Source organism: Gossypium hirsutum, chromosome A04 (assembly GCF_007990345.1).
Source record: "Gossypium hirsutum isolate 1008001.06 chromosome A04, Gossypium_hirsutum_v2.1, whole genome shotgun sequence".
NCBI lineage: Eukaryota > Viridiplantae > Streptophyta > Magnoliopsida > Malvales > Malvaceae > Gossypium > Gossypium hirsutum.
Genome location: NC_053427.1, coordinates 65323210 through 65336186, shown reverse-complemented (window position 1 = coordinate 65336186; position 12977 = coordinate 65323210). Strand labels below are relative to the sequence as shown.

The 12977-nt window shown below is 33.2% G+C and overlaps 1 protein-coding gene across 1 annotated transcript; it reads left to right on the top strand.

Moving 5' to 3' along the window:
* The first annotated feature begins 800 nt into the window (after nt 1-800).
* On the top strand, nt 801-2760 carry LOC107931218 (probable xyloglucan endotransglucosylase/hydrolase protein 32). Its single transcript, XM_016863033.2, has 4 exons — nt 801-1120; nt 1228-1328; nt 1419-1636; nt 2253-2760. Exons 1-4 carry the CDS (start codon nt 925-927, stop codon nt 2617-2619), a joined length of 882 nt encoding a protein of 293 aa, XP_016718522.1. The 5' UTR covers nt 801-924; the 3' UTR covers nt 2620-2760.
* Nucleotides 2761-12977: the final 10217 nt, after the last annotated feature.

Sequence of the window (12977 nt, the reverse complement as noted above, 5' to 3'; positions counted from 1 at the left end):
TCTCTTTTTTCCTTTCTTTTTCTAAATATATAATTTCTTATCAAAATTTCATTTATTTATTTGTCTATTATGCAATTGGGTTTTGGGTGAAAAAAAAATGAATGGTAAAGAGGTTATAATTTTGGTATTAATTAGTTGTAAAGTTCAAAAATGATACCATTATCTAACATAAAAACACTGTAGGAGAATAAGAAAACAGCGTCATTATCAAACACTTTAAATGATGGATTACTGGGTTTTTCATCTGCACTTGAAAATGACAAAGGATGGCCATTTATTTTGTTGTATTGCAACAAATTAGGGGCAATGTGTATTTTGCTGGAATTTGTATGAATAAACCAAGGCAGAAATAATAGTATCTACCATCAAGTTAAGTCCCCACACAGTATGGCTAATGACCCACACCATTTATGAAGTTTCAGTTACTCAAATACCATCATTACTAACAATTTTTTTATTCATTTTTTACTCTTAAAAATTGATCTTGTATGTTAGCATGAGATATACATAATATATTTAATTATTCTGTCCGTCATATTTTTAATAATAAAAATTAATAAATTTTTAATAAAAAACTAATTTACTATTTAATATAATAAACCGAGACTAATTTATTATTTTTAAAGTAAAGAGAATAAAATATAATTTATCACTTAATATACAAAACCATAATATTTTTACCCCTTTCATGAGCTTCCTCGTTAGCTCTTTTCTTTCCAATTGAGGACCCACTAATTGTCCTTTAAAATATATATAAATACACTGCCATACTCTTCATCCATCCATGTACACAATGTCCCATCGCTTTCTCCCTCACACACAAAGCCACAAGTGACAATCCCCCAGCATTTATAGAGTCCCAAAATCATTCTAATTTAGCCCATCGAGTTTCTCATCCTCATTTCTGCTTTCTCTTCAATCTTGATGGCTCTCTTTCTCTCACTTCTTCTCATTCTTTTGTTTCCTTCAGCCAATGCGGACTGGCCACCTTCTCCTGGTTACTGGCCAAGCTATAAATTTAGGCCTATGAGCTTTCACAAAGGCTTTAAAAATCTCTGGGGTCCTTCCCATCAAAGTGTTAACCACAATGCATTAACCATCTGGCTTGACAAAACTTCAGGTGCCTTATATTTAATCAAACCCCTCCCCCTTAATCTCATCCTGCAATCAATTTTAGCTTCTTCTTTTTTAACTTGTTTACTTGCTTGGTTGTTGATTAATGGACAGGAAGTGGATTCAAATCAGTTCGTCCATTTCGATCCGGTTACTTCAGTGCCTCGATTAAGGTCCAACCTGGTTACACTGCGGGCGTTATAACAGCATTCTATGTGAGAATCGTAATCTTTCTTAATGCAACATTTGTAGTTCAATAATCATAATAATAATAAATGATTATTGATATGATTATAACAATGCAGCTATCAAACAATGAAGCTCATCCAGGGTTCCATGATGAAGTGGACATAGAGTTCCTGGGAACAACATTTGGGAAGCCTTATACTTTACAAACCAATGTTTATGTAAGAGGGAGTGGGGATGGGAAAATCATTGGAAGGGAAATGAAGTTTCATCTTTGGTTTGATCCAACACAAGACTTTCATCACTATGCCATTCTTTGGACTCCTAAGGAGATCATGTAAGTGTATCCCATTCCTTGCATCTTGCTTATGGCCATTAATTAATTGTTTGTTAAAATAAAGGATGATTGCATTTGGAACCCATATTATAGTGTCTAATAGGTTAGGAGAACTATAATAAATACAATAATAATCATCATGGGAATTGATGAGGTGTTGGAGAGGATGTAGGCCTCTTGTCCCTATTGGCTCTAAAGTCTTAAAGTATTGTTGCCTTTTTCAGTTTAATAATTTAGATTTTGGATAGTTAACATTTTAGTGATTTTGCTTTCTCAAAATCATCATGCTATAAAGTATGTATATTATATTAATCATAAACATTAATAATTGGTAAAGTGCTTTTCACTGCGGAAATATCAATGCAACAAAACTAGATCACATGCATGACATATATTTCTTATGCTGAAAAAATTTATCTGATGTAATGTTCAGACAAGGATTAGATATGAATATATATTCAATACATTTGAAGGATTATATCTGAATATGAGTCAAATATAGATACTTTTAAAAAAATATTACTACTTTTATTCATTTGCAATAAAGTATACATTCATATGTTTTGCCTTTTTGTCAAAAATGCATGAATTTGCTACATTGGTTGATTTATATTAGATTCCTAGTGGATGATGTGCCTATAAGGAGGTATCCAAGGAAGAGTGCTGCAACATTTCCTCTAAGGCCAATGTGGGTGTATGGTTCAATATGGGATGCTTCATCATGGGCAACTGAAGATGGAAAGTACAAAGCTGATTACAAATACCAACCATTTGTAGCAAAGTACACCAATTTCAAAGCAAGTGGTTGCTCTGCCTATGCTCCAGCTTGGTGCCACCCGGTCTCTGCCTCTCCTTTCCGGTCGGGCGGGTTAACAAGGCAACAACGCAGAGCAATGAGATGGGTTCAAAGATACCACATGGTTTATAACTACTGCAGGGACCCCAAGAGGAACCATGCCTTAACCCCGGAGTGTCGGAGCTAGTTAAATTTAAGAAGATGAGCTTACTAAAAAATTTCCACTTTCTTTTTGTGAAAAGAATTCCACTATTTGTTTGAGATGGATCCCACTTGGCAACACTCGCATTTTTCTTCTTTATTATAAAAAAAATGTGATTGAATTTCAGTGTCTGAAAATGAGTGAAAGCCACTTGTATGAAATATGAATCCATCAAGAAGAGACAAGGTTAGAACATGATGATCATTATTTATGTTGGACGCAAATCCCAACAGTCACTCAAATGTATATTATATAATTTCCCCACCCCCCCCCCCCCACCCCCAAAAAAAAAAATACTGCCAATTGTAATAATGAAGGGACATGTAAAAAGAAAGTAAAACCTGTGAATCAACAGTGAAAGTTAAAAAAAGGGTATATTGATAATAGTAGGAGAAGTAATATATTGATTGATTCGTAGAGAGTTTTTGAGTTGAAGAGATAAAATATTCCAAGTGCTATTTTCCAAATTAAAATAAATTTCGCTTTTGTTAAACTGATGAGTAGACACAAAGATAACTAAAGTGTATCCAAAAGTATTTTGGTGGGGATATTAGTAGGGGAGACCACCTTCAACCTTGATTCTTCAGGTGTGTATGGTGGGATATTAGGTGTTCCATGAAATTAGGTCTTCAAATTCACCATCATCCTCATCCTCAATGTAAATTGTGGGGTTTAATTTTGTATGAATTTCACTTTTACGTTGAAGCGCGTAAATTCATCTACAAAATTGCATAATACAATATTTTGCCAATCAATAAAATAGGCAATGGACCCAGAGATTACTAAAAATAATTTGTAAACAACTTTTGCTCAATTAAGGGTGGATTTGGACGGGCTATTAAGTGTGATACGATGCGATACGATATATTTAATTTACTTTTTATCTCATACTATAATATTTTTACAATATCTAATCTCATCACCACTGCTATTTTTACGCTAGCCGCCCCGCCCATCAAAACCTAACCTAAGTTTATGGTATAACAGTGGTTGATGCCTTTTGTTTATTAAAAAAGAGTTACGATAGTAAAAATTTTAAATATATATATAAATAAATAATATTATTCGCAAATAAATAATAATATATAAATTTTAAAATATAAATAATTTTAAAAAATATAATAAAAATTTTATATTTTATATTAATATTAAATAAAATAAAAATATCCTCGCCTCCCCCTCCCCATTCCCTCTCCCTCTCAACCTATCCCATATTAATCCCCAAATTCAGCAAAATTCTATGATTTCATATTAGGGCAAAATTAAATTGGGAAATCAAAGGGAAAAAAGAACAACAAAAAAAGAGAGTAGCTGAGAAAGGGAAAGAAGAATACCTTCACCGGTTCCATAGCCAAAACTTTGCAAGATTTTGACAGTTTTTCTTTTTTTTTTTAATTTTCCAATAAAATAAATTGAGTCTTTATAGAAAAAATACATTTGATTGATTTCTCATTAGCATAAAAAATTAATTAGGTCATTCCATTAATAGAAAGTGTCGTTGATCAGTTTGGCCAATAATGAACACTAATATGACGAATGAAAACATTAAAAACTAGCACATGACATGTCACATGAGTAAATATGTTAACGTGGCATGTACATAAGAATATATTTAAAAAATAAAAAGTTTTAAAAATTATTTTAAAATTTTACTAAAGCAACACACACAAAATGAACCAGGACAGGCGAACATCCAAATTCATTTGAATGTAGACACCCATATGTCTAGGTTCATTATTATAAAGAATTGTTGAAAAAAAATATTAATTTTTTTAAAAATGATAAAAATATATATTAAAATTTATTTAAAACATAAGAATTATTAATAAGTATTGAAAAAAGTATAAAAATCATAGAAGGATTTTTAAAAATATAATAAAATTATTTAAAAAAATTTCAAAATTGTATATAATAAGATCAAAATATCACATGTTATTGAGGACTAAAATGGAATTTGAAAAAATAAAATAAAATAAAATATGACACAAATACATGTATATATATTTCACACATATAGGTAGGGGTGAACGTTCAATTGAATTGAGTGAAAAAATTTCGAATTAATCAAGTTCACCAGCCTTATTTTATCATCCTAACTCAATTTGAAATTTTTTCGAATCAAGTCAAGTCGAATCGAGTGAAATTATTCGAGTTAAATTAAAAAAATTAAACATGTCAAATAAAAATATTGTTACCGTATAACTAATTCCATGTTAGAGCACATAAATTTAAAACCATATATATTTGAAAAAAATTCAAAGCAAAAAAAATAAAATAAAAAGACACTTGAGTATGATAAATTTGAATCATTAATTAGGTCCCAAAGTTATTATTTTAGAAATTTTTTAAAATTTTTACTTTTTTATAATTTTTTTTTGAAATTTTTTAAAATTTTTATAAAATATAAATTTTGAATTTTAAAAATTATTTTGAATTTTTTTTTGTAATTTTTGTTGAGAGCGACCAATTTACTTATTTTCAGAGTTGATAGGGACCAAAAGGGTATTTATACCATTCGAATTATTAAGTTATTTGAATTGTGAAATTCAACTCGGCTCGAATTGAATTATTCGAGTTGACTTGAATAATTCGAATAACTCGATTTGATTAACTAGAAATTCGAAAAAAAATTCAATTTTTTCGAATTGAATCGAATTTTGCTCACCCCTACATATAGGTATACTAAAAAACACAAAAATATCAACACTAATTTTAATATATATACATATGTGTGCGAGCATATATTTGTATCAAATTTTATTTTAATCTTTGATATTTTGATATTATATTTGAAATCAACACGAAATGAGGCTCGTTTTCTAAATAGGCCAGGCCACATGTAAGCATTTTTCAGCCCGAGCTCGGCTCAACTCAAAATTTTTTTAACCTAATTTTTATTAATCATACAACTCTATTATAATACTCTATACTAAACCTCACGGCCTCACCCAGTTAGGCAATCACCCTCCTATCCCTTTATTCCCAATCCCAAATCAATTCCTACAAACAAAATTCCTAAGTGTCGGTTACTACTCACCACTCCGCAGTCACCACTGCCATTATCTAGCGCTGCTCACCACCTCCACTCACCAATCGTACTCGTCAGTTGCTTGTTCTTCCATCAAGATTCAAGACACTGTCATCGTCCCCCTGCTTCCTCTATCGTTAGTCACTCATTCTTCCATCAAGATTCAAGACACTGTCGTCGCCTCGCTGCTTCTTCAGTCACTGGTGTTCATCACTGTCCTCGTCGTCTTGCCAATTTCTCCATCAGCCACCACTATCATCGTTCCATAGGTAGTTAGACACTCTATTTTTGTAGCTCACTCTTTAATAGAAAAACTAAAAAAGGCATAGAAAATTTAAGTTTAACAGATTTAGATTTCAGAATCAAATTTCACCACTAGTTGCTCGATTCCTTGATCTCCTATTAACAACAACACTAGCTTGCTCGATAATTGTTTTTTTTTTAGATTAGATTGCATTAGGGTTGATATGTTTACACTGCATAACACTTCTTTTGTCCCCTCCCCCCCCCCCATTTCTTTTGCAGTAATGTATATGAATAACATTACAATTTGAGAAAAAAGAATGCAAAACTGCAATGATATTTCTTTGACTCAAGGGTGTAAAAAATTCTCAAACTTTTAAAAAAAAATTAAGTTCTTGTGTTTTTCACTTAATTGGGTACTTAAAACTTTTAAATTACATAAAAAATACCCTCAATTTTTTTCAAAAAAGCAATTAAGTTTTTTTTTTGTACTCAGTTGAGTGCTTGAACTGTTAAAATGCATCAAAAAAGGCCATTTGACTGTTAACTTTAATAGTTAACCATTAAAGTAATTTTTTCCTGTTAAAGTCATTGTATGTCACAATCACAGCGTAACATGAGGCAAAAAATTATAAAAAATAAAAACCAATAAAAGTTATAAAAATTATAATTTTTAAAGTTTTTAAATAAAATTTTAATATTTTTTATATTTTTATTAAAATTTAATAATTTTTATTGATTTTTATTTTTTATCATTTTTTTTCACGTGTCACGCTGTGGTTGGCTTTAATTGAAAAATATTAGGGGTGGTTAACTTTAACGGTCAACTGTTAAAATTAACAGTTAAAGAGTTTTTTTGATACATTTTAAAAGTTTAAGTAGCTAATTGATTAAGTATAAAAAAATTGACTTGATTATTTTTTGAAAAAAAATTGGAAACTTCCTACACTCTTAAACCTATTTATTTCATGCTCATGTAGTACATATATTTGTTTTGCAAAGAATTCAACTTCATGCTCATGTATATTCTTTGCTTCCATTTATCAATGGGGAGGTTTAATAAATGTTCTTCTTATGTCATAGAATTATAGGTTTACTCATATATTTTTTTATGATTTTTTAATGAAATGAAATTAAGATATTTGAAAAAAATTCTTGATTAAAAAGAAGAAACAGTCACCAACTAAAATATATGGCTAAGTGGGTCCAAGCTTGGATTTAACTTTTATAATTTGGGTCGCGTTTGGGCAAAAATTTAAGTTCATTTTTTGAGCTGGGCCTATCAATCGGGCCTAAAATTTTATTGGGGTCGAGTTAGGCAATGATCACTAATTAAAAAATATGGATTGTTTCAGGCCCAAGTTTAACATTTATAATCTGAATCAGGTTTGGACAAAAATTTAGGCCAATTTTTCGAATTGGGTCGAGCTCAATCCATGGACAGCTCTACTTGGCATGTCACTTGTCGGCTTTTCATTGCTTCCCTCAACCACATTGGTATCCATTAACAATCCAAATCAATCAATGTAGCACCCCCAACCCGGCCCAAAAGTTATGGCCGGATCCGGCATGCCACATCAAAAACGTTAAAAAAAATTCCATTCTAAGTCCAGAAAATCGTACTTGATGTTCAAAAGATTAATTCATTAAGGGTTAAGGTGAATGGAAGCTGTGCACCAGGTAGGAAACCGGAAAAGAGATGGTGAGTCCATCGGACTGCTTAAGTACCAAGCTCCCTTCGGATCCAATCCTAAACATGCATAACGCCATTGCCACACCTTAACGTCATGGATATTTCTAGGAAACCGATTTGATTAAGTCATTTTTAGGAAAAGTGATTAATTTTGGAAAATACTTTCATTGCGGAAGCTTTGCTTGTTGTCGTGTTATTTTGAAATCAATTGTTGTTTTTGAAAACGCGCCCTAAAGCTATCCAATTTCAACAGTTAAAATAAGTAATACCTATCTTAGTAATACATATTAAAACCATCAAAAATAATTAAGCGGCCTTATTACATTTAAAAACCCAAAACATCAAACGTAAATAAAAGGATGTTCAGTTCACCAGAAGAAAATCAAACTTTCAGAATGGGTGGCCACTCCGAATTCCCTCACAGCTCCAAGCCCACTATGGTTGGGGATTACCTGCGTGGATGAAAATAAAAAGGGTGAGTTTGGGGAAAACTCAGTGTGTAAATTAACCCAACCATAGCCTATATCAGCTCAAACCACAGAAATAGAATAAGTTGGCCTTAGCCCAGAACAGAATTCAGAATAAAGCCCATAGGCCCATAGCAGAACAGAACAGATATTACATGTTTATGCATAAACCCAACCATATCCAACCGTATACACCCCCATACCAACCTTACACCGTGTGGGGAGACAACTCGACCCACCCAACCGCTACACACCACAGAATTTGCAGCATGGCTGCCAGAACAGATAATGTGACAGAGTCACCAGATACAGATAATCGTGGCAGAGCCACCAGAACAGATATATGTGGCAGAGCCACCAGAACAGATATATGTGGCAGAGCCACCAGATCAGATATTTGTGGTAGAGCCACTAAGTCAGATATTTGTGGCATAGCCACCAGAACGCTTCCTCCATAATATAACCCATGTCCCCATGCAACAGATATATAATCATGGCATACATCATACAGAATCAGATCGTCATGCTTTTCAGTCAAAATTAACCCTAGGGGTATAACGATAATTTTGCACCTAGGGGTATAACAGTAATTTTCCATACATAGGGGTATTATAGTAATTTAGCTACTTTTAGGGTTTTCATGCATATCCTAACTATTTACGTACTATCAGAACACTTACCGCACATACTTACTGAATTGGGCCCGTTGGCCCATGAACCCGATCTTTGGCCCATTAAGCCCAAATTATCAAAATGTACGAAATCGCGCGTACTGCAGTTTATTACTTTAGATTACCAAATATACAAACCCAACTATCTTACGAGCATTCGCACACTCGCAAATTCCTAAAATACCGGCTTTTCGGCTTTTCGGCATTTCGGCTTTTGCCAATCTAGTCTATGAGAGGGTGTCAGTTACATACCTATTTGCGACGATATGCTGACGAGATCCACACACGAACCGCCTATAATTGGATTACTAACACGTTAATCTAACTATTCAAATACAAACTACGTATTAACCCCTTACAATATTCGGCCAACCACACCTACAGATCATAGTAAGCTTATAAGAAATCAATAAGCAACTCATTAACAAATTTTTGTCAATGTTTACCACATAATCATAATTTCACTGCAAGCTATCTTCCTGAGCAACAGTCACTAAATTATTTATACCTAGAGCTACGAAACTCCAAATCAAGTTCCGTTAATTTTCCCTGAAAATAGACTCATATATCTTCTATCCATAAAATTTTCAGAATTTTTGGTTTAGCCAATCAATACCAGAATTTTCTCAAAGTTTCCCATGTTTCGCTGTTTGACTAATCTGACCACCCTTCATTACGAATCAAATTTCTCATTGTACAGAATTCAAAATATGTTCTTGTTTATTTCATTAGAAACTAGTCTCAATAATCTTAATTACATAATTTATTCAGCTTCTAATTCTTCTCCCACAATTTATGGTGATTTTCCAAAATCACGTTACTGCTGCTGTCCCAAGCAGATTTATTACCAAATCACTCTTTCACACATACCTTGCATGCATGTTATTTAAACATGTATATCACCAATCAATCATCACATATCTATGATTTTACTTAAGTATAATCTCCATTTCATCATTTTAAAGCACAACATGTTAGTTGATTTTTCCCTTTAACATCTAAGGCACATGCATGCTCATTTGTTTGGCTCAACTTCACCTATCTTACATTTTTCATCAAAAGAACATGAAACAACAACCATTTCCTTCATTTTAATTCATGACTAAATGCTCACAACACAACTAAAAATCAAAATATACTTCAAGAGTTAAGGTAGAATCAAGAAGAACTCATGAACCTCAAAATAGAAGCAAGGTACCAAGAACTTACCTTCAATTTTCCTCCTCCTAATGACCGAATACTCAAGAGCTTTCTCCTCTCCTTTCTCTTCTCTAACTTTCAGCTATGATGAACAAAGATGGACAAAACTTTGTTCCTTTCACCCCTTTTTTTTTAATAAAACTTCATATTTCATCCATTTAATTCTTTAATACAAAAGACATGAAATTCTTATAATGAAACATTTACCTAATCCATTATCATGAAACATTTACCTAACCCATTATCATGGAACATTTACCTAACCTATTATCATGGAACATTTACCTAACCTATTATCATGGAACATTTACCTAACCTATTATCAATTTGTATCAATTTGTACCATAAATTATGGATATCAAGTGTACATTTTGTCTACAACAACATGATGGCTGGCCACTTTATGTAAAATGGGAGGTTTGTCATGCAAATCCTCCTACTTTGCACTCCTATTTATTTGGCCACTTCAATTTAGCCTATAGCATTTTCAAACATTTTCACATAGGTCCTATTTCATAATTTCACCCCCTTTTTCTTATGGAACAAAAATTAACTAAAATTGTCGGGTTCTATCTTAAGTTTGGGCTTTCTAGAGGCCCACTAACATAATTAAACCTATGCCAACATTCACAGAATTCCCGAAAATTGGGGCGTTACAACTCTACCCTCCTTAAAGAAATTTCGTCCTTGAAATTTACCTAATCCAAACAGATGAGGGTATTGCTGTTGCATCGTCTCTTCTGGCTCCCAAACTCAGAAGTTTCCCCTTCCTTAACTTGTTGAAAACGAGCGACCAAAGACTCATCGTTCAACTGTTTTTCCTTAATCTGATCCGCCCAGGTTGGCCTCACTTGCAACTCAGCCAACAGACTTCCATCATCATACAAACTCAGACGAGCTCAGATACAGCTCTACAACTTAGAGCATCGGCTACCACATTAGCCTTGCCTGGGTGATACTCAATCGAACAGTCATAATCCTTAAGCAACTCAATCCATCTCCTTTGCCTAAGGTTCAGCTCCTTCTGAGTCAACAAATACTTAAGACTCCTGTGGTCTGTGTATATAATACACCTTTCTCCGTACAAGTAATGTCTCCAAATCTTAAGTGCAAATATCACTGCTGCCAACTCTAAATCATGAGTCGGATAGTTCCCCTCATGAGGCTTAAGCTGTCGTGATGCATATGAAACCACCTTACCCTCTTGCATTAACACGTAGCCCAAACCCACGTGTGATGCATCACTGTACACACTAAATTCCTTCCCAGACTCCGGCTGAATTAACACAGGTGCTTCAGTCAGAACTTTATTCAACTTCTCAAAAGCTTCCTGTTGCTTCTTAGTCTATACAAACGGTACTCCTTTCCTTATGAGTTTTATCAGGGGTGCTGCCATCACAGAAAAAACCTTCTACAAGCCTTCTGTAGTATCCTGCCAGTCCTAGGAAATTCCATATTTCCGACACTGACCTAGGCGGCTTCCATTCCAAAATCGCTTCAATTTTCCGAGGGTCCACTTTAATCCCCTCAGCAGAGACCACATGTCCTAAGAAAGTTACCTCTGTAATATCCCGAATTAGGGCCTAATCGGAATAGTGGTTTCGTGACCATAAATCCGAGATAGAAATAATTATTTTATAATTATTTTGAGGTTTATGATATGATTGCATGATTGTTTGAAAATTTCATGATGAAATTCTATGCCTAAAGTGCTTAAATTGAAAGTAGGGACTAAATCGAATAAGTTGCAAAACTTGCATTCTAGAAGTTTTTAGTATGAAATTGTTTTGGAATATTAATGAGGAGGTCTTAAATAGCAATTTGACCAATTTTAAGTTCATGGACAAAATTAGGACATGGAAGGAATTTTTGGAAAGTTTAGTAGTAAGGGTATTTTGGTCATTTAGTTATCAAAATGAATTAAAAACAAAATTAAAAGCCAATTTTTGTCCATCTTCTTCATTAGGCCGAAATTTCAAGGGTGCTCCATAGCTAGGGTTTGTTTCAAGCTTCCAAGCTCTATAGTAAGTGATTCCAAGCCCCGTTTTTAATGATTTTTACGTTTTTGAGATCCCGGTAACTCGATAAAGCTTATGTTAGCAATAATTTAACCTAGGGTTTATATTTTGAAAAATACCCATAGGTGAAATTTGTGTATTTTGATGTTTTATGATAGAATATGAAGTTTTAAATTATGTTAGACAACTTGTACTACTCGATTTTAAGCAAAAACGAGTAAAAGGGCTTAATCGGTAAAAATACCTAATAGTCACAAGTACATGTTAGAGTGAGAATTTGATGTTGCCATAGAAGAGAAAAGTGATCAGCATGTTGTAAAACATAAGAATAAGGAATAAAGTTTAATCCCGAGCCTAGGGGAAAAAATGTAAATATGCAAAAGTTTAGGGGTAAAATTGTAATTTTGCCAAAATTTGAGTTAAGGATTAATTTGATAATGTGAGTATTAAATAAGCTAAATGTGTTATTTTAGATCAAGAAAGACGTGGAATCGACCTCAATCGAGGAAAAGAAAAGATTGTGGACTAGATTGCAAAATCCTTGTATTTTGGTACCAAGGTAAGTTCATGTGTAAATAATGTAGCATAAATGTTATTTTTAAGTTATTAATGTTAATTATATGATATGCTGATTTTTAATCGTGAAATTTTATGCTTTGTGGTTAATGTTGAGTAATATGCAAATTATGTTTACTACTTGATAAATATGAATTGCTACCGAGTATCGGTTCCGATATTCCATGGAAGACGAAAAATGTGAGATCGAGGGAAAAAGCCCGTTTGAACCTTAGGAATAGATTAGGATACAAGTGACATGTCACTAGGATGGTTGAGCATCCGAACTCGTTGAGTTGAGTCCGAGTTCACTTATGGATGCGAATGCCCGAACTCGTTGAGTTGAGTCCGAGTTCGTGAGATGTAACTAGGCATCCGAGCTCGTTGAGTTGAGTCCGAGTTCACTTATGGGCGGGTTACATGATTGCTTGATTTCATATATGGCACTTATGTGCAAGTTATCCATGT